General features: G+C 47.1%; 2 protein-coding genes across 2 annotated transcripts in view; one reads left to right on the top strand and one right to left on the bottom strand.

The window, feature by feature from the left end:
- Abcc3 (ATP binding cassette subfamily C member 3) overlaps positions 1 to 11,262 on the top strand; it is a 53,464-nt gene extending 42,202 nt beyond the window's left edge. Inside the window, exons 27-31 of the mRNA XM_005350553.2 lie at positions 1,836 to 1,982; positions 2,108 to 2,266; positions 2,835 to 3,001; positions 8,086 to 8,280; positions 10,888 to 11,262. Coding sequence (XP_005350610.1) covers positions 1,836 to 1,982; positions 2,108 to 2,266; positions 2,835 to 3,001; positions 8,086 to 8,280; positions 10,888 to 10,996 — 777 coding nt within the window. The 3' untranslated portion in view covers positions 10,997 to 11,262. The remainder of the gene's footprint in view (positions 1 to 1,835; positions 1,983 to 2,107; positions 2,267 to 2,834; positions 3,002 to 8,085; positions 8,281 to 10,887) is intronic.
- A 1,776-nt stretch (positions 11,263 to 13,038) lies between these two features.
- On the bottom strand, positions 13,039 to 27,016 carry Ankrd40 (ankyrin repeat domain 40). The gene is made up of 5 exons (XM_005350552.3): positions 26,636 to 27,016; positions 20,745 to 20,893; positions 19,940 to 20,422; positions 16,389 to 16,570; positions 13,039 to 15,351 (listed from the first exon to the last, which is right to left on the bottom strand). The coding sequence occupies exons 1-5, from the start codon at positions 26,767 to 26,769 to the stop codon at positions 15,205 to 15,207; spliced, it is 1,095 nt and encodes a 364-aa protein (XP_005350609.1). The 5' UTR covers positions 26,770 to 27,016; the 3' UTR covers positions 13,039 to 15,204.
- Positions 27,017 to 27,616: the final 600 nt, after the last annotated feature.

Genomic DNA, 27,616 nt, shown 5'->3' with positions numbered 1-27,616 from the left:
GGATGCAGTCTGAGGATGCAGTCAGAGGATGCAGTCTGGGGATGCAGTCTGAGGATGCAGTCAGAGGAAGAAGACTGAGGAGGCAGTTTGAGGATTGGACCACCTTTTTGGTCTAAGCATCGGTAGAGGTCTCTCTAATGCTTGGTCGCTCTGCTTCTCTGATCTCTCAGCTTTTGCCCCCTAATATCTGACTCCATGCTTTTTATTAAGAACAATTAGAATTTGTGCTGCCTCCGTTCTCTGCGCTCAGCCCTCCACCTTGCCTGACCCTTCCTTCCGTGAGAAAATAGGTTAAAGATGATGTGAACTCTCTTCATCTTCAGCTCTTCAGTGCTGCCTGGGCATCCTCCTCCTCCTTCCTTTTTCTTTGAGCTGATGTTTTCCCTTCTCGTTTCAAAGTCCAGCCCCCCGGCTTCAGACTATGGCTTCCTCTACTAGACCGTCTGTCTTGCTCCCTCTGTTGGATGATTCTCATCTATGTTCACCTTCCATTCTAGACACAAACAGCCCCCACCCCACTTTCCCCTGCAACACATTGCCTCAGTTCTCAGCTCTTCTTTGTTGTGAAGTCTGGGTTGTTTGTTTGTTTGTTTGTTTGTTTTGTTTTGTTTTTGCTTTGTTTTGTTTGTTTGTTTTTTTGGGACAGGATTTCTCTGTGTAACAGTTCTGGTTGTCCTGGAACTAACTCTGTAGACCAGGCTGGCCTCAAACTCACAGAGATCCGCTTGCCTCTGCCTCCCAAGAGCTGGGATTAAAGGCGTGTGCCACCACTACCTAGCTATGAAGTACATTTTAAGCTGTGACCTACACAGGTTTTACTTCTTCCTTACCCTGGCCCTTGCCTGCTGGAGCCTGCTTTCCACGAAAACAGCTCACTCGTAACCTACCTGGCAAGTCCATTCTCCTTGAAGTGCCCAATGGGACCCTTTGAAACTCCACTGGGAACTGGGCATGGTGGTGCAGTCTTTTTAATCCCAGCATTAGGAAGGCAGAGGCAGGAGGACCTCTGACTTCAAGCCCAGCCTGGTCTACTGTGATAACTCTTTCGGTAAAGTGTGGAACAAACATGCCCAGAGCCCTGGGTTCTATTGCTGATATCAAATAAACCTGGCCTGGTGGCTGGTGCCTGTAAGCCCAGCACTTGGGAGGTAATTCAGAGTACCAGCCCCAGTACTGCAGAATGCAAACAGCGTCCCCTTATCTGTCGTGCCTTTCCTCTAGATAGCCACTTGCCTTGTCCCCTCCATCACCTCCTTCAGGTTACCACTGTCACCCATTCCGGAAGCCTTCTTGAATAATGCATAGAAGATCAACCCCAGACTCTTCTGGTCCCAAGCGTCCGCCACTTGTTTCGCTATAGAGACTTGCTGACGTATAAACCATGCACCCTTGTGTATGCTGGAATGCAAGCCTCCTAGAAGGAGAGCTTTGTCTCATTGGTGACACATAGTAGCAAAGAATGAATAAAGGTGATGAAAGGGGGTGCTAAAGTAGGCAGGAAGCAAACCTCAGATATCTGTAACAGATTGGTAGGGGCAGGACAGAGAGGTTCTGGAGTTGCATTTGGGGGCATGAAATCAAAGAGAAAAGGCTGAGGGTGTGGCCCAGTGGTAGCCTGTTTGCCTGGCACGTGTGAGCCCCTGGGTTCCATCAAAGAAAAAAGTCAAAGGATATAGGAATTTCAATGAACCACAGGGTATCAGGCCTCTCCATCAGGGACCATGGTGGGTGAGGATTGAGGTGTCTGGAGAAAGGTGGGGCTGAGCAGCGGGAGAGGGATTGAACAGGTGTCGTTACCCTGATGAGACCGTAAGAACCCAACTGTCTCCTGCTAGGCCCCCTGGGTGATAGAGGGCAACCGTGCTCCAGAAGGCTGGCCCACACGTGGGGCAGTGGAGTTCCGGAACTATTCAGTGCGGTACCGTCCGGGCCTTGAGTTGGTGCTGAAGAACCTGACCCTGCATGTGCAGGGTGGCGAGAAGGTACTGGTGCCTGGGGACCTTGCCACATCCCTTGTGGGGAGAACATAGATGCTGGAACTGGCTATCCATTGGGGTGCTGACAGAAACCTAGAGATGCCCCCTACAACCTTTCCCATGCCCCACAGGTAGGCATTGTGGGCCGTACTGGGGCTGGCAAGTCTTCCATGACTCTCTGCCTGTTCCGAATCCTGGAGGCCGCAGAGGGTGAGATCTGCATCGACGGACTCAACGTGGCACACATTGGCCTCCATGACCTGCGTTCTCGGCTCACCATCATCCCCCAGGTAAGAACCTGCTGATCCTGCTCCTCCCTGCATCCCTTTCCCAAACCCTGAAACTTCAAGAACTTAAGAACTGAGCCCGGGGGCCTGCTTGGAGAGAGGCCTCCACAGAGGGGAGCAGAGAGAGTCAATAAAAGAGCCACCCAGGCACAGATCTGGAAGGGCAGACACTTCGGCCAGTCAGAACTGCCCTTGGGCTCCTGAACTAGCACATGGGAAAGACCCCAGGCTCCTCCCAGCACAGCAGGGCCGAGGTTTCCTGTTTTTCTCTCCTGGATGCACCGTTTCCAGTGGCACAGCCTTTGCTAGATCCTTATGGTGTTTTTCTGCCAAGTAGACACTTCGGAAGCAGATTAGTGGCCCTGCTTCCTGCCTCAGGCAGGGGACTTAGCGACTGGCCAGGCTGAGGTTTATCACTCCCCCACAGATAGTTTTGTTATCTCCCTGGTAATGTCCCCCTTCTGAAATACTGGGGACAGAGCAGAAAGCTGCTGCCTGGTCACTTTCCTTTCCCTGCTCCTGAGATTCCCTCTAGGGTATAAGCTAATTCTCCCTGATTTTATGTCACCAGGACCCCATCCTGTTCTCGGGGACCCTGCGCATGAACCTGGACCCCTTTGGCCGTTACTCAGAGGAGGACATCTGGAGGGCCCTGGAGCTGTCCCACCTCCATGCCTTTGTGAGCAGCCAGCCTGCAGGCTTGGACTTCCAGTGCTCAGAGGGTGGGGATAATCTCAGGTAGGAATGGGGCTGGACATGTCAGGAATGCTGCCCCCAACTGGGGGCCCTGTGGGTGCTGGGCAGAATCCTGATGAGCTCCTAACCCATGCAGGCATGCACCTCAGCTGGGGCTGCACAGGGATGTTATTTCCTATGGAGTATATCCTCAAAGGCACACGGCGTTTCCTCAGACTGCTCACACAAGACTCCCTTGGCAGTTTAGGAAACAAACTCAGAGAGAGCAGGGGATTAGCCAAAGTTGCACAGCTAAGAGAAGGCATATCTGGGATTTGAACCAGCTCTGGTTCTCATCCAATTCGACTCCAGTGACATTCAGATGGAACAGTCTCACCCTTGTTGGAATCTTCTGGGCTCTAGGGTCATGTATGTACCTGTGGCACAAGGAAGCCCATGCTCTCTGGAAATATGTCTGCCAGGATAGAGTCAGTCAGATGAGGAATATACAAAGCAGGCTCTCTCTGTATTCCCTGTGCCCCCTCCAGACCGTTAGGTTCCACATCCCGAGCCTCTGGGCTGTGTGGTCCAGAGATCAGCAATCTGTTCCTACTGAGTCAAAAACCTCAAGATACCTAGATTTTCTTTTGTATTCTGTTTGAGTTTGTTTCTGGTGCTAGATTCACTGATGCTAGGCAAGCTCTTTACTGCTAAGCCATGTTCCTAGTCCTAGCTGTGTGATTTAGGGCAAGTTGCTTAACCATTCTGTGTCTCTTTTACATTCACTATATAAGTAGGGATAATAATAGTCTATGCCTGCTTGCATTGCATTCCCTGATAATAATGTAATATGAGGCTGGAGAAATGGCTCAGCAGTGAAGAGCAGTGGCTGCTCTTCCAGAGGACCCAGGTTCAATTTCTAGCACCCACGTGGCAGCTCACAACTTGCTGTAACTCCAGTTCCAGGAAATCTAACCTCATTTTTGGCTTTGGTAGGCACTGCACACATAAAGTACACAGACATACATGCAGGCAAAATACACACACACACACACACACACATATATATAATTCAAGCTACACACACATATATATAATTGTATTTTTTTCTAGTAGTCACATTAATAGGCAGCATAGTGATACCCCTTCTCGAGAAAGGCATGGACCAGTGAGGTAGCTCAGTAGAGTAGGATGCTTACTGCACAAACCTGGTGACCTGAGTTCAATCCTTGGAACCAAGGTAAAAGTAGGAGAGAATCGACTCTACAAAGTTATCCTCTGACCTCCACATACACACACACACACACACACACACACACACACACACACACACCTTATACACACATAACTACATATACACACAAAGAGGCATGCACACATAATAAAAATAATACTGATGATAACAAGAGAGGCAAACAAACAAGGATAAACAGGTGAATTAATTAATTAATTTGGGGCTAGAGAGATGACTCGGTGGTTAAGAACACTTGCTGCAGGGTTGGAGAGATGACTCAGAGGTTAAAACAGTTGCTGCTCTTCTAGAGGGTCAGAGTTTGGTTCTCAGCACACACATCAGGTGGTTCATGCCTACCTGTAGATTCAGCTCCAAGGGACCCAGTGCCCTCACCTGACCTCCACAGGCACACACACATACACACACAACACACACACACACAACACACACACACAACACACACACAGCATATAGTCACACAGACACACGAGCATACACATAAATAAAAACACATCTTTTAAAAAGTTAATTTTCTTACCTCATTTTTTGAGACAAGCTTACAGTGTAGTTCAGATTAGCCTAGAACTCAAGGTAATCCTGCTTTAGTTTCATGAGGACTAGAATTATAGGGGTATGCCACCATACCTGGTAGAATAAATATTTCTAAAAACGTAAGTATTTGTTTAGTGGCACTCATGTGTAGAACAATTTACAAGAGTTAGTTCTCTCTTTTCTTTTAATTTTTTTTTTGTTTGTTTTTGTTTTTTCGAGACAGGGTTTCTCTGTGGCTTTGGAGCCTGTCCTGGAACTAGCTCTTGTAGACCAGGCTGGTCTCGAACTCACAGAGATCCGCCTGCCTCTGCCTCCCGAGTGCTGGGATTAAAGGCGTGCACCACCACCGCCCGGCTTCTTTTAATTTTTTTTTCAAGACAGAGTTTAGCTGTAGCTTCGTAGACTAGGCTGGCCTTGAACTCACAGCCTGCCTTTGCTACCGAGTGCTGGAATTGAAGGCGTGCGCCACCACTGCCTGGCCAGTCCTCTCTTTCTAAAATTGGGTTACAGGAATCAAATTCATGCCATCAGGCTGAATGGCAAGTGTCTTTATCCACTGAACCATCTAACTGAATAGGCCCTGGAATAAATTCTAAAAGCATATTTTATCTAGCCCAATGTATCTAAAATAATATCCAATGTGTCATCAATATAAAAGCTAGTAGGTGGTATATGTCTATCATCTTAGACCTTGGGAGGCTGAAACGGAAGGATTACCTTAATTTTTTTTTAAAGATTTATTTATTTATTAAGCATACAATGTACTGCTGGCAAGGAAGGCACCAGGTCTCATTATATTACAGATGGTTGTGAGCCACCATGTGGTTGCTGGGAATTGAACTCGGGACCTCTGAAAGAGCAGCCAGTGCTCTTACCCTCTGAGCCATCTCTCCAGTCCCCGATTACCTTAATTTTAAGGCCAGTCTGGGTTACATCACAGTTTCTTTTTTTTTTTTTTTTTTTTTTTGGTTTTTCGAGACAGGGTTTCTCTGAGGCTTTGGAGCCTGTCCTGGAACTCGCTCTGTAGACCAGGCTACAGTTTCTTATCTTTAAAGGAAAAATAAATAAATAAACCTGGTGGTGGTACATGCTATTACACAGAGAAACCCTGTCTCAAAAAGTCAAAAAAAAAAGAAGTTATCATGGATATTTTTTCCACAGATGTTTAAAATCCTGTATGTATTTTCCATTTTCTTTTTGTTGTTTTGTTTTGTTTTTTGTTTTTTTTCAAAATAAGGTTTCTCTGTGTAGCCCTGGACATCCTGGAACTCGCTGCATAGACCAGGCTGACCTTGAACCCAGAGATCTGCCTACCTCTGCCTCCCAAGTGCTGGGATTAAAGGTGTGCACCACCACTACCTGGAGGTTATTTGTGTTTTGAGACAGGGACTCTCTATGTCTTAACCCCAGCTGTCCTACAACTTGCTATGTTCACCAGGCTGGACTAGAACTCACAGAGATCTCTCTCTCTCTCTCTCTCTCTCTCTCTCTCTCTCTCTCTCTCTCTCTCTCTCTACTTCCGCCTCTGCCTCTGCAGCCTCTCCCTCTGCCTCCTGAGGTGATATGCCACACCTGTCTGTATTTTCCATTTGCAACACAGCTCTGTCCAGAATTCAAGTATGAAAGAGCCAGATGTGCCCAATCAGTGGTTTCACTTTGAAGGGAGCAATCCTGGGCCAGTTCCGCTGAGAAGCACTTAGCCCGCGTGCACTCCTGTGGAGTGTCAATGAGTTCTCTGCCCTTTCTGCCCTCTCTTTTTTCCTTACTCTTTCCTTTGGGTGCTGGGGTCGAACCCAAGACCTTGCACATGCTCAGAAACACTTCACCGCGCCCTACATTCCTAACCCTTCGTTTTCCTCCTTATATTCAGGACATACTCATGTTTCAAAACTTGAAACAAACAAACAAAGGTCACATCTGCCCAGCGCTTAATGTTTTGCGGTATTCAAAGTCGTCTGGCCTCCACCGTCTCATTTCAACTCTTCTGGAAATAGAAACGGAATTGCTTGCCCAAAACTGCCTGGCCAGGCAGAGGCAGGGCAGGGGCCTTAAGGAGATGTGAGATTTTGTCCCCATCACTTCTCTTCCTTCATCACAAGGCTTCCTCAAACAGAAAACAGGTGGTGCAGGCCCAGTGACACATACCTGTAGCCCCAGCTACTTGAGGCAAGAAAATTGAAAGTTCAAGGTTAGCCTTGGCTGGATGGAGATGTAGTTCTTGCTTAGTGGATGTGAGGTCTGGACTGAATTCCCAATACAACCCCTCTACCCCCCCACCTCTCAAAAAAAAAAAAAACCCTGTAAGGATAACTGTATACCTTTAATCAGCTTCTACTTACATAACTACATGCGGTATGGCTGGCGGCAGTATGGGCTCTCCAGCTTCTGTCTCTAGAGCTCCTAGCTGCTTGCTAGTCCCCAGCAGGTCCCCAAGAGCATCTGTAGCCCTTCACACCAGCCTCAGAGACAGAAACGGTCCCTCCTCCTCCCTCAGTCAGCTTGTGGTCACTTTAAGTATAACCTGCAGCCTGTGCCAGGCCCACCATTAATCAGCCCTGAGTTCTATCTGGCAGCTCGTTCTGCTGCCAGAACCTTCATTAGTTGCGGGAAGAGGCCAGGGAGGGAGGCCGGTCTTTACTTTGGCTGTGACTCACCCCTCTGGGAAGGGTTGAGGTATTTGTCCTTGGGTGTGTGTGTGTGTGTGTGTGTGTGTGTGTGTGTGTGTGTGTGTGTGTATGGGGGAATGGGGGAGAGGGGGTGTGCTGTGGCCTCTGTGGTTGGGAACACAGCCTGGCTTTGTTTACTGCTTCTGGCTTTCAAGGCTGGAGGTTGAAGATAAGGATCCACCCTCCTGATTTAAGTGAAGAAAGATGGGGAGTCCCCAGGTCCCTCCCTTCCTTGCCTCCCAAATAGAACCGTGCTCTCTATTCCCTGTGTGGGTAGGAGATGGCTGCCAGAACGGTCTAATCATAGTTTAGCAAGATGGCGTGAGTGGCTTGTATGCAAATATCCGGGAAGCACAGTCCCAGTATGTTCTTACTATCGCGTCTGAATGACTGACTGACGATACGAGGTAAAGACACTGTGGCGCTAGTTGAGGAATGCGGTCTGGAAGGGAACTCAGAAAGAGACCTGAGAATACATACAGCAGAGCTCTCGCAGTGATGCTTGGCTCTGGGTCTGACCCTCCAGGTCCCTCATGATAGTACAAAGCCTTCTCCCTGCTCCTAGAGGGCTGTGGCAGAACCAGGAAAGAGAAATAGTCCTGGGCTGCTGAGAGGAAGTAGAGGCAAACATGTTGGAAACAAGGCCGGGAAGGTAGCCTGGGTACCTAACTGGCAACTCCTACCTTCTTTCTCAGTGTTGGCCAGAGGCAGCTCGTGTGCCTGGCCCGAGCCCTGCTCCGCAAGAGCCGCGTCCTGGTTTTAGACGAGGCCACTGCTGCCATTGACCTGGAGACCGATGACCTCATCCAGGGCACCATCCGTACCCAGTTTGAAGACTGCACTGTATTGACCATTGCCCACCGGCTCAACACAATCATGGATTACAACAGGTGGGTCATGGAAAGCCAGAGGGGTGAGGGGATGGAAAGTCATGAAAGGTGAGGGGATCTGTGGCTATCACCTGGGAGACCGGAAGAGGCAGGGCCAATGAAAGTACCTGGGCATGAGACTCTTGGAATTGGCTATGGCATGGGAGTCCAGGACAGGGTTCCCAAGTTATGCTTAAGAGGCAGAACAGAGCAGGGTTAATTGGGTTCAGTGATATCTGCAAAGGCACAGGGTCCTTGTGGAATTACCAACAAGTGGGGACCGTACACCAGGCTCCCTAGACATTGGAAACGGCGTGGACCGCCTCCGTGCTCCTTGCTGTGAATGGGAAAGGGGAGGGTAATGGCTCCTCACATCCCATCCAAGCTTGCTGGTGGAGTGTTTACATGACTATCACTTCATCCGCATCTCACCACTGCCTGTGGGGGACACACAACAGGTCACAGGGAATAAGATAAAGCTGCTTGGGAGGTACATGACAGCTTCCCGGGTCCCATCCTTGGTGACTAGACCCTAACAGTGCCCAGAAGAGCAGATACTTGTGAGAAAGACATGGTGTCTGAGCCAGAGGGCTGAGCCCGATTGTTGTGGGACTGTGGGTCACTCGTGAAGCCTGTTCCATGTTTCTCGGAACTGCTGCTGTAAGGAGTCAGCGAAATTATGGTTTTTTGTTTTGTTTTGTTTTGGTTTTTTTTTTTTTTTTTTTTTTTTTTTTTGGGTTTTCGAGACAGGGTTTCCTTTCTCTGTGGCTTTGGAGCCTGTCCTGGAACTAGCTTTGTAGACCAGGCTGGTCTCGAACTCACAGAGATCCGCCTGCCTCTGCCTCCCGAGTGCTGGGATTAAAGGTGTGCACCACCATCGCCCGGCGCGAAATTATGTTTAAACTGAAGGGAACACCGAGAAATGTCAGTTTGCTCCCCAGTCCCCATAAAGCCTATGTATTGTGGTTCCCTTAGCAATCATTCTTCCTAGAGTGAGAAAGACAGCATTGCCCTCAGCATCTCTTGACTTCCTTGGGTAGGGGGATGAGTCAACCGAGGCTTTCTCTTGGAAGTGTCCCCATGCAGCCAGCAGGATCTGGGGAGGGGACCCCTGATGCTACCCTGTGTGTGTCCCATCCTTACCCGATTTCTAGCCCCCACTCCCATTCAGGACCCCACTGGGAAAAGAATGCAAGCGGGCTGCAAGAGCTGGGCTCTGTCTCTGAGGAGAGAGGCGGGGCTGAGAGGATCTTCCCAGATCCATGCCCTAGCAGCCCTAGGGTGGGAGGTTCGGGGCCACCATGGGGGGTGGGAGTTCACTCATTCTAAAAGGGCAGGCAGAAATTAATCAGAGAGTCAGGTTACAGAGCCTGTAATTAGAGCCCACGGGAAGTAAGCAGGGATTCCTGTGTGCAAGCAGAGAAATCAGTCTACACGGGGTGGCAGGGCCTTCTCTTCTAAGAAAGGGCAGTGCCAGGTGGACCCAAAGGATGGGGAAAGGGTGAGAGAGGAGAAGAGAGGAAGGGAGGGGGTGAAGGCCTCAGAAATAGAGGCAGGCCAGGCGGTGGTGGCGCACGCCTTTAATCCCAGCACTAGGGAGGCAGAGGCAGGCGGATCTCTGTGAGTTCGAGACCAGCCTGGTCTACAAGAGCCAGTTCCAGGACAGGCTCCAAAACCACAGAGAAACCCTGTCTCGAAAAACCAAAAAAAAAAAAAAAGAAATAGAGGCAGCAGAGCTCCAAGGCAGGGAGTACTGAGGCTAGAGAGTGGAGCCGGAGAGAAGAACCAGCCCCCAAAGCTGTTCTTGAAGACCGTGCAGATTCAGTTGGTCTTCATGTTAAGGGCCAGGAGACGCCATTGGAGGCTGAGTTTGGAAAACACAGCCTCCAGGCCCAGGTTTGGACAGGGGCCAGGTAGTAACGTGCACTCCTTCCCAGAACACAGATGTAGGAGCCCAGCAGGTGGAGATCAGAAAGCAACCTGCCCCTCTCACAAAGGAGTCTCTCTCCAGGCTTGGAGGCCCCTGACCCTCCCACCTTACCCTGGTGCAGCTGCCTATGGGTCTTCTGCCAGGTGCCTGCTGTGTGTGGCTGATAGGAGAGGCTCTAACGCCAGGCTCGGGCTTGCCTGGGGTGGGGCAGTGGATCCATGCAGCAGCAGCAACAACAGCAGCAGCAGCAGCCCAAGTCCCAGATTGCAGCGTTGGCCTCACTGCAGCCTGGTTTCCTGCCGTGTGCCTTTGTGAGCTGGCATAAAACAGACGCATGTCCACCGGGCCTTCTGCAGGCCCGTGACTCCCTGCACACAGCCATCTGAAAAGCCCTGCAACCCCAGCAAGAGGAAGGGCTCATTAGAGAAGGCTTTCCAAGCCCAGACTAGCAGAGATGAATAGGACTTTGTGTTTCATTCCAGACACTGCGCCGTGCACTAGGACAGCTAACAAAATAGCGAAAATAACCAGCCTCGCAAGTGTGCGCGTGTGGCCTATCAGTTGCGCTAAGTGGGCTGGTTGAGTGGGTGGGCTGACATGTCACCACGGAGCCTGAGCTGTACCCAAAGGGCAGGGCTGGCCTCCAGGGCTGGGTCTACACTGTTGGGAGACCTAACTACTTATTCTCTTTTGGCTAGGGTCCTGGTCTTGGACAAAGGGGTAGTAGCTGAATTTGATTCTCCAACCAACCTCATCGCAGCTGGAGGCATCTTCTATGGGATGGCCAAAGATGCCGGACTCGCCTAGAATACATTCCAAGGGTTTCTTCCTTGTCTGAATTGTCAACTGCAGAATGGACTTGATGGCAATAAGTTGGGACATTTGTGACATTTATTATTATTTTATTATTATTATTCTGGAAGTTGCCTCCAGACTAGCCATACTTATCACCGAAATGAGGAAGTGAGTGGGAATCTAGTTAAAAGTCTGATTGAGGCCAGCGCCTGGGTCTCCCGGCCTAGCCTACCATTAGTCCCATACTGCAGTTTTGGGTTTTGTTTGTTTATTTTTCAAAACAGGGTTTCTCTGTAGCTTTGGCACCTGTCCTGGAACTAGCTCTTGTAGACCAGGCTGGCCTTGAACTCACAGAGATCCACCTGCCTCTGCCTTCCGAGTGGTGGGATTAAAGGCGTGCGCCACCACAGCCCGGCCCATACTGCAGTTTCGATTTGTTTTTGAGACCTCACTCCTGCCTCTACATTTTCATATTTTCCATTGTTTTTTTTAAACAATCCTTCCTCCTCCTGGGCCAGGGATTGCTAGGTCAGGCTGTCTGCCCCAGGAACGGAGTTCCTGTATTGGTGCTGTCTAAATCCACTTCAGATAAGATACGTGTGAAATAAAACTGTGGTCAGCAGCAGATACGGCATGTGTTGCCTCCTTCTTCGCATCTCCAAAGCCTGGGGGGCTAGAACCTTTGTGAAGAACCAGAAGTGGAGGGCCTCCTACACTTCTCTGTGGCTGAGTGATCTGAAACCTTCAGACCTGGAATTTTTGGCCACAAATATCATCTTCAGAGCCAAAATTCACAGAGAAATTACAGTGCCTCCCGCTCCGCTGGGCAGATGACATGGAAGGTAAGAAATAAAGGCCCTGAAATCTGACCTGAGGCCTTAGCTTCTCGGGAAGAGCTGTTGAGAAATTTACTGGGGCCATGTCATTGCTGTCTTCCAAGCCTGTTCTCCAGGGGTTAAAGTGGCTCCTTTAGATGCCTGTTTACCAGGAAGACCACTGGTCATTCCGTCTCCACAGGTCAGCTGGGCGAACAGGAAGGTCAGAAGTGTCCCTGGTCCTTGCCTCCCCAGCCCCTTGGAGCCATTTTGCATGAGTCAACAAAGGTTTATTCTCTGCAGAGCTTACCTGGTACCAGGCTGCTTATTCTCTGCTGAGCTCACCTGATACCAGGGCTCCACGTGAAATGGATGTTCTGCCACCTCCTCGGCTTTCTCACCCTCATCTGTACCCTTACTCTTGGTGAAAAGTGACTGGCTGTAGGTGGTGGCTGTTTTTCTTTCCTCACGCTAAGTGCTTGCCAGTCGCTGAAGAGACAGTGCCTTTGATCTGCTTTTTCTATATGCCCTGGGTTGGCCTATGCTGCAGGACCATTTGTTAAAGGTTAATCCCATTTTTTTCTGGCAGGTTGTTTCCGAGTATATGGAAGGTGACGTCCATCCTTGCTCTATCGCAAGGATGAAAGCAAAATCGCCCAAATTATTCTGCCTCTCCTCGGTGCTAAGAAAAGGTCTCTGCTATGCTCTCTGATTTATTAGGCCAATTTGGCATGACGTCTGCTCTGTGAGGCACTAGCTGGCCTGAACCAACAGGAGAGTCATTTGGCATGCCTCTCAGCTAGGAATCTGAAGGTGGGAGGCTGTTTCCTTTCCTGCCTCGGCCGTTTGCTTCTGAACTCACGGAGGCCATGACAGGTGCTGACAGCCCAAAGGGGAGGCTCAGTTGTGTCAAGTAAATAGGATAATCAAAAACTGTGGTTAATAGGGGATGACCTCTATCTAACTGGCTCAGCGGCTCCAGGGAAGCAGAGTGACTGCCGTGAACTGGGAGGGAAGACGCCACAGAGAATCTGTCTCCAGCTGCTACTGATGAGGCCTGAGTGCTGCTGGAATAGCAGTGGCACCGGGGTGGAAGAGGCTCAGCTGGGGAGCTGGTCCTTCCCTTCCCTTTCCCTCCCAGTGCCAGCCCCATGGGGCCTGACAAGCAATCTGAACCCTCTGTGATTAGAATACAGGGCTCTTTACGAGGGCAAAATGAGAGAAAGTGGACGTGGTCAGTTAACATTTGATTTTAATAATACCTGTTATGTCTGAACAGTCGACGACACACAAGGAAAAGTCTCCTGTGAATGTTTACACAGTGTGAACACATGCTTTCAGGATGCAGTAGAGGAGGAGGAGAAGTGCATTCAGTTAACAACGCTTGAAAGAAAATCCCTTGTTATAAATTACACAAAGCATATAAAAATATTTCTCTGAATGCATAGATTAAGACTTCAAACTCACCTAAGAGCAACCATGCAGTTTCATCCCACTGCCAGAGGCAATGACCACAGAGGACTTCAGCAAAGGACAGGGCATCAGGCAGAGCCAAGTGGAACCTGTCCCCCATTTGGGACACCAAGACCCTTGGTCACTCTGCTTCTGCACTCTGGAGCACTCTTCTGTAGCCCACCTCCCAGCCAGGTCTCTACTGCTTCTGAGAAGCTCTCATCAATTGGGGTGGCTGATGGAGTTTGAACCCCAGTAGTTTAGACATGAATTAATACTGAATTTATTTCTTCCAAGATAGAACCACACTTAATTGTATCAGTAAACTAAGTTTTTCCAAAGCAAATTGGGGGGTGGGGTGGGGAAGGTTAGTACATCTAGATGAAGTAGAGTCTGATGGGTTGAAACAGGGGAGGTTTCCTCATTAAAGCACTTGGGAGAAGGGGGGGGGGGGTTGAGCAACCGCCACTCGGCTATGCAAACACTCTACAAGAGGAAGTCACCAGCTGTACCAGGGGTGGGTATGATTAATCCACTACACAGAGTGACCCTACGAAGCTGGCCTTGAACACCTCAACTTCATTCCAGCGTTCAGGTGGCAGCGGGAGGCCATGACCTCAGCACAACATCCTCTTCCACGACATCTGCATGTTCTCATCCAACTGCAGTGTTCTAATACAATTGAGTTAATAGTCAGGAAGTTAAGTTTCTTTGGAAACTATAGGCACTATGGGGAGAAAGCTTAAGACAGCAGGGATCCTCGTCAACAGCTGCTCCAGCCCCTGCTCTCCTGTTTGTCTGCATGGGCCAGGTCCTATTTCTCAAGTTAAGCTGTTTCAGCAAAACGGAGGCTTTTCAACTTTAACGATGCCTAGAAGGGGAAGACTCTCTGAATGAACTCTTGGGAAAGACCCTTACGCCATGCTCCGGAGTCTGATTGGGTGCTCCCAACTGACTGTCCAGTGGACTGAGGGTGGTGATAGGGGATTCCTAAGATCCAACAATTGGTTTACAAAAGCAACAGATTTCAGAGTTATGTAAAAATCCTAATAATTTCCAAAATAACCTTTATCTTTGATACAAAAATAAAGATGCTAACTCCTTTAGTTCAGTTTCCCACAATGACCGTTAAAACAGCAACAAATTCAGGCTCAAAAACTGTTTTTCATTTCTGGTGGGAAGTGAGAGTGGTGGGCGTGGACCAGCAGTATTTGTGCTCTTCTTGAATGGTGCAATTCAACAAGGATGACAGGAACTGCTGCAGAGTAAAAATGTTCCTTTAGAAAGCATTAGAGAGCCCTCTAGTGACTGTGGAAGGGAGGAGACGCAAAGATGACTGTCCTGAGAAGGTGGCAGTCATGAGTGGTCACAAAACAAAAGTGGGGGAGAGGGAGGGGGAGCTCTTTTGGTTAACAGCCTATTTACAATTAGATAACTATATTTTTAAATACTTTAAACCTGAGTAACATTTATAAATACGCTATGTGAACCCTCACAGCCATGTGCTTGCTTTCCCCAGTCTTCCTCCCTAGTCGATCACAATTTCAGGAGCATCAATCACGAGCATGCAACACCAAGAGAAGTGCTCCCGGCCCTTCAGGTGCACTGTCAACAGGAGTGGCTGGAAATAGGTCCGCTCTCAGGTTCTGCGTCGACAACTCTAGACTCTGCACATAAAACATTGGCTATCGTACCTCTGGCTTCTGCCTCTCAAGACCACTTCTCAGCTGTTCAGAGATTCAGCAATAAGTTTATTGTGCACCAAGAGGCTTGGAAGAGTGGCACCGCTGCTGGGGGTCAGGGTTCCCTCCTGCTGAGGCTGATGTTAGTGTACACTACGCAGTGACACCAGGGGCCCTGGAGGGCATCCGAGGCTTTGGGATCAATGGCTTGTCCTTTGGCCCAGAGGTGACACATACTGTCACAATACTCAGTGATAAAAGCCCTACTATGTTAGTATGTCAGTTTTGAAGCTCTCCGGTTGTAGCAAGGTCTCTCAGTCAGTGTGGACGCAGCATTTCTGAACAGAAAATTATTCTCACTTATCATCAGAACCAGCTCCAGCTCCTGGAAATCCTGGAGTCGGGCCACATCTTTGTCCTAAAATAAAACAGGGTGATGAGTTAAATTTTCCTTTCCATTTAGTTACTTTTTTTATTATGTTTGTTTATTTGCTTATTTTGTATGCACATGTGTTTGTGTCATGCATGATACACAAGTGGAGGTCAGAGGACAACCTGTGGGAATGGGTTCTCTCATTCCACAATGTGGGGCTCTGGGATAGAACTGAGGTCATTGGGCTTAGCAGCAAATGCCTTTAACCACTAAGCCATCTTGCCAGCCAAGGGCAACAGATTAACAGAAGCAGTTTGTGTCTATGTTTGCTGGGTTGTACTGTAGTATCTTGGTCTATCTTCAATCTAGAAGGAAAATCAAATCCCTGGGGCAGCTAAGCAATGATCAGTTCCCAGGTATATCCTGAACAAGATGGAGAAGGCCCGAACAGTCTCTGATGTAGGATGTGAATGTCCTGAAGGGACAGGCAAGTGGCTATCAGTTTTCCTCAGGAACCAAAGAAGCCAGCAGTTTGATGCTGAAGAACCTTAGCTGGCTAGAGGCCCAAGTGGGCCTCACCTCATCACAGAACACCCTAATAGAGCACTAAGGCAAGCCCCACAGACCCACATAACATTCTGCTTATCTTCCAATCTTCAAAAATGCCAGTGTGGCCAGTGGTGGCGCACACCTTTAATTCCAGCACTCGGGAGGCAGAGGCAGGTGGATCTTTGTGAGTTCATTCAAGGCCAGCCTGGTCTATAAAGCTAGTTCCAGGACAGGCTCCAACTCTACAAAGAAACCCTATCTCGAAAAAAACAAAAAAAAAAAGCCAGTGTATTAGAATATAGTAGCTCACACCTTTATTCCCAGCACTCAAGAGGCTGAGAAAGGAGGACTGCCATATATCCACTGCTGGCCTAGGACAAACAATAAATACAACCTAACTATGACCTTAGCTCCCTTAGCCGTTTGCTACTTACTGGCTTTCCCTTCAGCTATGACTCAATAACCAAGGAAGAAGTTAGGCGTGCTCCAAATGCAGACAGCAGCCACTCAGTTGTGCTGGGCAGACTTCTTACCTTTCTCAGCAGAGTATTGGGTAACTTCCTGATCTTTTCCACTTGGTCTGGATTAACACCCAGCTCACAGCAGCTCACTCTGAGCAGTTCTTGGTAGGTGAGCTCCTGTCGATCCAGTTCAATTTCAATGAAATCATTTTCCCGAAGAGATGGGTTCTGAATCCTCACCTTGAGTACCAGCTCTAGAGAAAGAGAAGTGTAGCTCAGTGTGTGGAACTGAAGGTCTGTGCCACCCACTAAGAAAACCTAGGCCAGTCAGGAAGGTTTGTTTACACCCACTGCTGGCTCTGTTGGAGCAGTTTCCTACATTGTCTTCTCCACTGTGGTTCACCAAGCAAAAGGGGGCAGGAGCAACAGCTATCCTAGCTCTGTAAGGGCCACTAATCTCTGTCATCGGACATAAGGAGGTAAAGACTCCAGAAGGGTTTGAGTACCAATTACACATGCGTAGGGAAAGGAGAAGACGGTCAGGAAGATGGACAAGATGTGGTCCCCGAGAGATCTTCTGACAGGATTCAACAATTATGGATCTAAAGTTACTTAGGACACATAACATTCCTTGAAATAAAGACAGAAAAGGAGCCAGGAATGGATTCCATCACATACTTATAATCCCAGCAATATGAAGTAGAGCGAGGACAGCCTGGACTTCTCATAACACCAAAAACAATTCATCCTAGCAACTCAGGAAACAGAGACAAGCAGATCTCTCTGTGAGTTTGAGTCCAGCTTAGGCTACATACCAAACCTATTAACAAAAATAAAAACAAAACAAACAAAAAAACCTACCACCAAGTCAAAACAAAAACAGCAAAGGAACAACAAAAAAAAAAGTTAAATCTAAGCAGGACTTGAAACACTACACCTTGCTAAGTGAGGATCCTAGCTTGGGAGTAGGTAACATGACAGGCAACACGACAGGCATGAGCCAGGGTTAGAAGCAATCTATCCGCCTTTACATTGCAGACCCGGCGTCAAGATGCCTGAAGCCAAGTATTCACATGCATTTGTCAGTTCTGCCCTGCTCTTAAAGTACAGACACAGCACAGCATCATAGGTCCGACATTAGCAGCTATGGTACCAGATCTTCAAAACTAGGAAGTCAGGCCGGGCGGTGGTGGCGCACGCCTTTAATCCCAGCACTCGGGAGGCAGAGGCAGGTGGATCTCTGTGAGTTTGAGGCCAGCCTGGTTTACAAGAGCTAGTTCCAGGACAGGAACCAAAAAGCTACGGAGAAACCCTGTCTCGAAAAAAAACAAACAAACAAACAAACAAACAAACTAGGAAGTCAGGTGAAAACAGGTGAAAAGGAAAGGTAAGTGTACACCAGACGACATGGATTTTACTGAAACTAGAACTGAATGAACTTGTGGTTTCCAATGTTCTTAAAACAGTCAGGCGGGGCTGGAGAGGTGGCTCAGAGGTTAAGAGCATTGCCTGTTCTTCCAAAGGTCCTGAGTTCAATTCCCAGCAACCACATGGTGGCTCACAACCATCTGTAATGGGGTCTGGTGCCCTCTTCTGGCCTGCAGGCATACACACAGAATATTGTATACATAATAAATAAATGAATAAATATTAAAAATAAATAAAGGCTTTATATTAAAAAAAAAAAACAGTCAGGCATGGTGGTGTGCTCCTTTATCCCTAGCATTTGGGAAGCACAGGCAGGTGGATCTCTATGAATTCAACACTAGCTTGTTCTACATGCGTTTTGGGCCTAGCAGGACTATATAGTGAGACTCTGCCAAAAACAAACAAACAAAACCAAACAAATACATACACAGAAAGAGAAATATACATGAGTATGCATATACATGTGAATATGCATATACATACAAACACGTGTATATTTGCTTCCTTCTCTTCTCCCATCCCCTCTTTATATCATCCCTTCTTTTCCCTTCTCTCTAATTAAGCCTAGAACTGTTACACCTATAGCAAGAAGGACACTTAATGTCCACATCCTAGCTTCTTAATCCTATTCTCTACCCAAAAGAACCAGGGCTCCTAGGAGAATGGTGAACTGCAGTGTTGGAGTGGGGAAAATGACACTATAAACCAGGAACATCTTGTTGCACTAGAAATAAGGATGTGTTCCAAGAATAATGGGGATGTGTTCATAGAACATTAAGAACTAGCTTGAAGGGGTTCCCACTGGCTAAATTAGGAATAATCTGAATATCAAAAGAATGACTATATCAAATTATTACAACACACTGAATATAATATGAATTATGAGTCCAGGCTGGAGAAATGGCTCAACAGTTAAGAGCACTGGCTACTCTTCCAGGGGACCCAGGTTCAATTCCCAGAATCCACAGGGTGGTTCACAACTGTCTGTAACTCATTCCAGGATATCCAATAACCTCTTCTAGACTCTGAGGACACCAGACACATACATGGTATACAAACATTCATGCAAGCAAAGCAGTCATACCAGAAAAAAGTCAGTATGGCTATAACTGAGAAGGAAAAGTCCTTCTTTACTGAGATCTTTTTTTAAATTTTATCTTATCCCCTTAACTGAAATTACATAAAGTTGTGAGTTGCCATGTGGGTGCTGTGAATTGAACCCAGATCCTCTGGAAGAGCAGCCAGTGCTCTTAACCACTGAGCCATCTCTCCAGCCCTGCCCCCCAAGTCCTTCATTATAGAAGAATAGCAAGTAAAAACCAGAGAAGGAATGATAGCCTATTTCACCAAATAACTCTCTGAACCCTTCAATATTATAGAGAATCATCAAGAATTATCAAGAATAGTCCCTCCTTTTTCTCAAAAAAAAAAAAAAAAAAAAAAAAAAGAATATTAGGGGAAAGGGCTGGAGAGATGGATGAGCTTTTAAGAACACTACTTGCTGGCCGGGTGGTGGTGGCGCACGCCTTTAATCCCAGCACTAGGGAGGTAGAGGCAGGCGGATCTCTGTGAGTTCGAGACCAGCCTGGTCTACAAGAGCTAGTTCCAGGACAGGCCCCAAAGCCACAGAGAAACCCTGTCTCGGAAAACCAAAAAAAAAAAAAGAACACTTGCTGTTTTTGCAGAGGACCAGAGTTTAGTTCCCAGTACCCATATGCCACATGGCTCATGAGGCCTGAAATTCTAGTTCCAGGAGATCTGGCACCTCTTTGGTCTCTGTGGGCACCGTCCATACACGGCACACTTACATGAAGGCAAAATACTCATATTCATAAAAAAATTTTTGGGGGGGGTCTTTTGAGACGGGGTTTCTCTGTGTAGCCCTGGTTGCTTTGAAAATCATTCTGTAGACCAGGCTGGCCTTGAGCTCACAAAAGATCCTCCTGCATCTGCTTCCAGAGTGCTGGGATTAAAGGTGTGCACCACCATACCCAGCAAGAAAAAATTTTTGTTCCTAAGAATGATAGAAAAGGAACAACATTTCCATATTTTCAAATAAAAAGTTTACAGTGCATGAATCCTGAGAGAAGGGAGTTCCTTGGGAAAGGTCCTGGAACCTTTCCCTGATTCTGCATACACCTCAGTTAAACAGACCTCACTCCCGAGGCAGAGGCTGTCTGCTGGGAAGGCATTACCTTGCATATTAAATGGAAATGCTCCAGTGAAGAAGAATGGCTGAAATGCTGGCGCTGGTCCTGCATATGTCCCGTTTTGAGGCTCCAGAGACACCGGTGGCTTAGATGGGACAGAGGAGAATAGGGAGCGGTTCTGACTCACTGGTGGCTGACAGACAGGACCAGGTTTTGTGCTTTCTGGTGTTCTGAGTATGGCAGAGGGGGCAGAAATATCACCATTCTGAACCAGTGCTAAAGAGGTGTGGTCCCTAGGAAAGGCCCCTAGCAGAGGAGGTTCTGTGGGGGGCAGCAATGGCGGTGAGCCGTCTGCAGGGGGTGATGCTGGAGGTGTGGAGGGGCCCCCATTCTGCAGCTGGGTGGAGTCTTCTGCTGCGGACGTGTAGATAAAAGGGAAGGCTGGGTTGGCCAGATAGTTGGGAACAAAGGGCAGATCTGACTCCTTCTTCAGCTGGGGGAGCTCGTCATCGTCATCAGTTTCTTCCACTTAAAAACAGAAAGATACAGACCATGAACTCACCAAGAAAGGAGCATGGTGGAAACTATGAGATGTGACAAATATTTTAGTTAGGACTGACTGCCTCTTGAGGTCAGAAGAGAGAAGAACATTTTTACTGTCTTCACTTTTACAGATTATAAAACCACAACTTATAATATTGGAATCCTACAAATAATGTGGAATCACAACCTTGGCATAGTAACTAATTTACAAAAGTAACACCTGTTATCTGATCAGCATCAATGTGGCCAATAATACCACATCTTAATGTATTTGTTTGACAAATAATATTACCCCAAACAGACTTACCTCCCATAATCTTTCTGATTTCTCTCCTTGATGTTAACTGCACTGGCATTTCCCCTTTTGTTGTAAGAATGTCTCTGTCAGCCCCTGATTTTAGCAGGTAAGAGACCACCTGGCCATGGTTGCGCTTACATGCCCAGTGTAAACAGGTCCTGTCCCAAAAAAAGAAGAAAGAATGACTGAAGAAAGAGAAAAGGTGATTCAAGATTCCAAATTACAAACATTAGTAAATAAATATACATAAGCTTGTTAGACTTCAGCTAGAACTCAGAAGTCAAACCAGCAATCTCAACTTTTCATTTCACAAAGCAGATAATCAAAATATTAATATAGTCAGGAACAGTGGCACATGCCTTTAATTCCAGTACTTGCGAAGCAGAGGCAATCAGATCTCTGTGAATTCAAGGCCAGTCTGCTCTACATAGTGAGTTCCAGGACAGACAAAGCTATATAGTGAGACCCATCCCCATCTTCAATAATAATAATATTTTAATATGCTTAAATTTTATTTTTAAGTTTCATTCTTGAGGCTGGAGCTGTAACTCAATGGTGCTTGCCTAGAACACACAAGGCCTATCTGGGTTCAATCTTAGCACTGCAAAATAAATAGATAAAGTTCTAATTTTTAGACCTCAAGAAACATTAATCTATGACAGGAGCTTCTATTTCCAAGGTTTCAGAGACTGCTGGCTGCTGACTGCAGTGACATTTCAGGATGCTACTCCATTAGTAAGATCCATTAGATCCTGGTCTCTTTAAACAGATTTCTATGTTACCTCTTTAGTTTAGAAACTAAGGAAACTTTATGTACATCAAGTGCCAGCTGAAGAGTAAATATCGTCAGGCTAATAGCTATCTCCTAACTGCGGTTTCTCTGTCATGTCAGTCATACTACAGCAGGGACTACTGCATCAATCTTAGCTGCTTACTGCCCTTTCCTCAGTTTCTTTCCTACACACACCTACACACACACACGATTTCCAAATTTTCACTTTTCAAAATGCTGGGTTTTCTCAATCTCTCCAGCGGCTACCAACATATTCTCATCTGCTCAAATGAAACACTGCACACATACTTTTTTACTCTGGAGGCACAGAAAACAAAGATATCAACAACCAAATTGGTTCAAGAATAGACCCTGCTAACAGCCTCACTAAAGCAAAACTACTTACTATTGTACACATAGAGGTGCTGCACAGTCCAAAGGACTGTTTAATACTGTAGAGAAATTTAGTTAGCATCCCTCAAATACACCATCTTAACAGAAGCTGCACCCTCAGGTGCAAAGTGGAGTGCATATTATGGAAGGAAAACACTTTTCCCCATTTTAATTGACCCCATTTATCAACTCTCTGATTTAACCTAGATAATCACTGTCAGAGTTTACAGCCAAACTCAGATAAGATAATGAACAGAGAAGAGGCTCAACAAAGAGGCCACTAACCTAAGAAGTACAACCATCGTAGAGCTTATTTCATTTCAAGGAAAAGTTGATTTGTCTTGTGTATCTTTACATTAATAACATAGAGAACACAGCCCGAATGACTGGGTGGAGTCACTCATTCACCATCCACCGCCTTTCTTGTACTCTGTAACAAAAATGACTGCCCATGTGGGGAAAACAGCAAAGAAGCTTTTAAAATTCTTTTGTCGTGCTGTAACCCAGGGCATCACACATGCTAGGCAAGTGATTGATCACTGAGCTACACCCCCAGCAGAGGGTGAACAGAAGGAAGCATCTACCTGACATATACAGATGCGTGTGCATGCATGTGTGTGTGTGGATGCATGTGTGTATGATATCAGAGACTGAACCAATGTTTTCACATGTTAGGCCAGCATGCGACCATTGAGCTACGTCTCCAGTCCAAGTGCTTATTTCTTATCCCTTATTAGTGAACCTAGGATAATAAATATTGCTTAGCATAGGGGGATCCAAAATTTCCTTGGTTCTGAGCAAACCACAGCTCCGAGTGTGTTTGTGTAAAAATGTCTGTGGCACAGGCTTGAAAATGAATAATTACGATACGGTGAGTACTCAAAAATAAACGGACCAAGCTGAGCAAAAAGCACGCTCCTTTTTGGAAAGAAGCACTTAGTCAGCCGTGAGCAGAGTGAAAGAGTAAGACCGTGAGTGCGTCAGAGACGTTCTCGACAAACCACCAGCTCAGAGCACTACCACGGAAACGGGGTTAAGTGGACACAGCATGCCCCAGCCACCCTGGACCCTCATGACCACTGTTTGTCTAGAGCTGAGTGGCTATGGGCAGCTATAACTCACAACCACTGCAGTCAGGCAGTATTTTCAACTTCTTCATAAACCATAATACTCATTTCTAAAGCCAAAGGGGACACATGACACTTGAATTACAATTGATGTGGAAACTCTATTTTTGAACTTCAACTCTTTAAACTTTATATTTCTAGTCCGAATATCCCATTAGGGCTGGAAAGTATTTTAGACCAGAGGCTTTGGGCATCATTCATCAACTGGGCATCATTCATCACTGCTGAAACTGTGGTTACTGAGCAACCAGGAATTGAAAGCAGTCACCAGTCTACTTTTCAATATTGAAAAGAGTCGGGCTTTTTTTTTTTCAGGGTGACTTTATATCCCAACATGTTGCCTAATAACAAGAAAATAACAATAGCGAGCACAAACTTAATACTTTACATGTTGGACATCGTTCTAAAGACTCCACTCATTTAATCTTCCAAACATCCCCTGAGGAGCTGGGTATAGTGGGGTTTGCCTGTAGCCACAGCTACTCAGTAGACTAGGGTAGGAAGAAGGTAACTTTGAGGACAAGAGTTAAGGCCAGTCCAGGCAACACAGCAAGACCAAGTCAAGAAAGAAAGAAAAGGGTAGGGGATAGAGAGATGGCTCAGCAGTTAAGAACACTGATGTCCTTCTACAGGTCTTGAGTTCAATTCCCAGCAAACCACAAGGTGGCTCACAACCATCTAATATGGAATCTGATGCCCTCTTCTGTCATGCAGGCATACATGCAAGTAGAGCACTCATATACATAAAGTGCATAAATTAATAAATCTTTAAAAATTTTTAAAAAGAAAAGAAAAACCTAATATTGTGATCATTCTTCACTCATTTTACACTCAACAAAGCTAGGACAATTCGCAAATAAATAAGCAAACTAGAAAGCGTGTTAGGTGGATGGATAGTGTTATGGGGCAATAAAGCAGAGTAACAGATTAGGAAATGGCAGGGTTTGGGAGGGGAGTTGCATAATTTACTTATTGGTGTTTTGAGACAGGGTTTCTCTCTGTGTAGCCCTGTCTGTAAACCAGGATGGCCTCAAACTCACAGAGATCTGCCTACCTCTGCCTCCCAAGTGCTGGGATTAAAGGCACGCGCCACCACTGCCCAGCTGGAGTTGCACAATTTTAACTGATAACCAAGGAAAAGCTTTACCATGAAGCTAACATTTAAGCTAAGAGCTGAATGATAGAGAGCAAACCATGGGTATATGGAAGAAAAGCTTTCTAGGCAAGAAAGAAGGCAAAAGCAAAAGTCTAGACTTGGGGTGAATTGTTCCAGGAAAACCAGGGAGGCCAAGGGAATGGAAAGGAGTGAACAAGGAAGCAAGTCTCAAGAGATGGGGCCAAAGGGCAGGTAAGGGAGTGGAAATCGATTTTCAGAGGAACATGGGATCCACTAGAGGACTATGCACAAAGTGACCCAACTGTTCTAAGTCAGGGTCCCTCAAACCACGAGTTAAGGTCATGATATAAGCAAGGACACCATGCAACTATCCAGCAAGGTGAATGGCGGTGGCTTTGTATGACAGTGTGGCAGTCAGATAGTGGTTCTGAGAGGTAGTCAGATCCTATGTGAACATAGAAGCAGCAGAACTGGCTGACTGTATGTGGTGTGTGAAGGAAAGACAGGGACCGAGGACAGTGCCTACAATCTGGTCTGGTCATATAAGAGGCTGAGACGAGAAGGACTCAAAGCGGTAGGCCAAGAGCATAAGGCGGGATGAAGGGAATCTAGGACTTCACTCTTGGATTGAATTGATGGGAGTGGAGTAGAATTAAATCTATAGGAAGCCTCTTCCCAGGACTTCAACCTCACTTGACATTCACTGTATGTCTAGCAAGGGCAGGCACTGTGCTGAAGGTGACAGACGCTGGATTCACTTTCAGCTCTACCAGTTACTTAAAGGCGAACAGTAACGTAGACTAATTAAATTCCAGATTTAGTAATTTAGGGATATTTTGAAAATTGGGGGGGGGGGGGGCTGGAGAGATGGCTCAGCGGTTAAGAGCATTGCCTGCTCTTCCAAAGGTCCTGAGTTCAATTCCGAGCAACCACATGGTGGCTCACAACCATCTGGAATGAGGTCTGGTGCCCTCTTCTGGCCTTCAGGCATACACGCAGGAAGAATATTGTATACATAATAAATAAATAATTTTTAAAAAAAGAAAAAAAAAGAAAATTAGGTGGTTTACTTAATTTTCTTGGGGACACAGTTTCTTGATCTTTAAGGTGGAGAAAATAATAATGACATATGTCCCCAGATAGTCATAATGAGATGTCAGGTGTTCAGAACCATATCTGGGCCACAGAGCACGTTCAATGCATGGCAGCCATGTATTATCCTTCATCTCAGTAAAGGCTAACAATCCTTCTGAAATCCCTAGAAAATGAAGTGACTCAGCCAAGAGCACACAGCTAAGCAGGTACAGCCTGCAGCAAGGGCAGGCTCACTGCTCTGTAAAACACTGCCTCCCAGTGCCAAAACAGCAATTCACAGCTTTTGGAAGGCATGACAAGACAAACACAACTCCAAGTTTTTTTGGTTGCAAACACTTGAGACAAGACAAGAAAAGTGTTTGTTCACTGTCTCCTAGCTGTGGACAGCTATCTGGGATAGTTTCTTTAGGGAAAGGAGGCAGGTAGATTTCTTAGGAAGCAAGGAAACCTCAATTTTGACTCTGATATCATATTAACGATTGTGCGACCAGGGCAAAACATTCTCTGGAATTCAAATGATCTCCAGTGTATGGGTGTACGAATTTCAAGATGTACAACTCTATTTACAAAGCTGGGGGGAGGTAGATTCAAACTTACTTTAACTTTAAACTAGCAAATAGGCTAGTTAAACATTACCTGAATTAAGTAGAAGTGCAAAAACGGGCAGAATACCACATTCAGTAACTTCAAACTAAAGGCTCGATCGCATCTTAAAATGAGACTCCTTATTTAGTTGGGAAGGGGGCAAGCAATCTGCAAGCAGACATCTAAAGCCTTGGGTGAAATTCTCTGTTGGAAATTGTAATAGGAAAACAAAACCCTCTACAGGGCAAACAAATGAGCCTCCTCCCAATAGCCAGCTGTAGGCAATAGCAAATCACTGCTGCATTGAAACCACAGAGGCAAATTATGATGCAAGTGGTGGGGTTTTTGTAATTGTTTCTTTTCTCCTGGTCTTGGCTAGAGAAATAGTGCTGGTTCTACGACTGGCATTTGCGCGGTCGCTTATGCTTTCATCTCTGCACGAAGTGTTCTTCAGAAGCGCCCCTGGCAAAATAATTGAAGCCTGATGAAATCCAGAGCAGAGTCGCTGAGAATCAAAGCCTCTAGTATCACTTTTTGGGCCAAGCATAGCCAGGGAGCGCGGGGGATGATGGCGTGGGCTCTAGTGCCCTAGAGGGCGCTGGCCGCGGTGGACCACGGTAGGGTATGATTTGGGAAGGATGCGCTTCGGACTGCTCGAGGCAACGAGGCCAGGGCTAGTCTCGAAAGGGCACAACCTCCGAGGCCTGAGGTGCCAGCCTTTACCTTAGCCAGCGTGCTGGGTCAAGGCTGACTGCTCCACGCCCCAAGCTAGCAGCCCTGAACCCTCAGGCCTCCCCCGCTCGCCACTTACCAGCCGTTGACCTCATTTTGGGAGTTCACATCCACCCCGCTCTCCACCAGTTTCTGCACCTCCCGAATGTCCCCCAGGGCAGCCGCCTCCCGCAGCCTCTCCTGCTGCTCCTTCTGCTCTAGGAGGGCGTTCATCTTCCCCAGGGCCCCGGGCCCCCGGCCGCCCCGCCCCGAGCCCGTCAGCGCCGCCGCCGCCTTCGCGGCCCGCTCCCGGCCATGGGGAGGGAGCGTCGGGTTCGGCAGCCCCACTCGCCTCTCCTCCCTCGCCCGGCCTGGGCCCTGTGCTCCCTCCCGCAGATCCCCGGCTGTTGGCGGCCCGCAGGCCCAGGCCTCCTCCCCCGCCGCGCCTCCCGAAGGCCGGCTCCGGGGGACCCTATTTAGTGTGACAAGGCTAACCCAGGTACTTTTCGTTCCGACCAGAGGCTCCGCCGCCCCAGCCGGCTGTTTATGTAACCGCTGCACTGGATTATCTGCTGTGATTCATCCTCTATTTTTAGACCTCCCAGCTTCCAGAGAGGAGGACAGACACAGGAATAGTTGCGGGGCGGAGGGACCCGACATATTTGAGAGCCAGAAAAACCATATCCTCTGAAGCAGGCTGCTTAACCGGCATTAAAAATAATTGGTGGGTTTCCACCCACCCACCCCCAAGTTTAGTAGCTCTTTTTTCTTTATCTGAGCCAATTTTTGCCCTGCAGGACGGGAAATGGGCTGAAAACGATCCTTCTATAATATGCCCATTATTTGCAAAGATAGATGACACTGTTCTTTCTTATTTTTGTCTGTGCTTGGGGACCATTTAGCTAGAATATTTATTTCAGTGCTTACTGTTTTACCCCTTATCGTTTTTAGACAGAAATTCTTCTAACTTGGCTCTTATGAAAAATAACATTGTTTACAGCTTATAAACTGCAACTCATTATATCTTATAAATTATAATTACTCTGTAAGTCATGTAAGGAAAGACGGGGGCGGGGGGGGG

The sequence above is a fragment of the Microtus ochrogaster genome, chromosome 7 (assembly GCF_000317375.1).
Source record: "Microtus ochrogaster isolate Prairie Vole_2 chromosome 7, MicOch1.0, whole genome shotgun sequence".
Classification (NCBI taxonomy): Eukaryota; Metazoa; Chordata; class Mammalia; order Rodentia; family Cricetidae; genus Microtus; species Microtus ochrogaster.
This window is presented reverse-complemented; position numbering and strand designations above follow the sequence as displayed.

Bases quoted from the DNA above. Each gene is read 5' to 3' on its own strand.
- Ankrd40 (XM_005350552.3), bottom strand. From the start codon at position 26,769: ATGAACGCCCTCCTAGAGCAGAAGGAGCAGCAGGAGAGGCTGCGGGAG. The intron at 20,894-26,635 runs GTAAGTGGCGAG...TTTTTGGGACAG, and splicing joins CAAAATGAGGTCAACGGCTG to GACCTGTTTACACTGGGCAT. The intron at 15,352-16,388 runs GTAAGAAGTCTG...GTTTTATTTTAG, and splicing joins CCAATACTCTGCTGAGAAAG to GACAAAGATGTGGCCCGACT.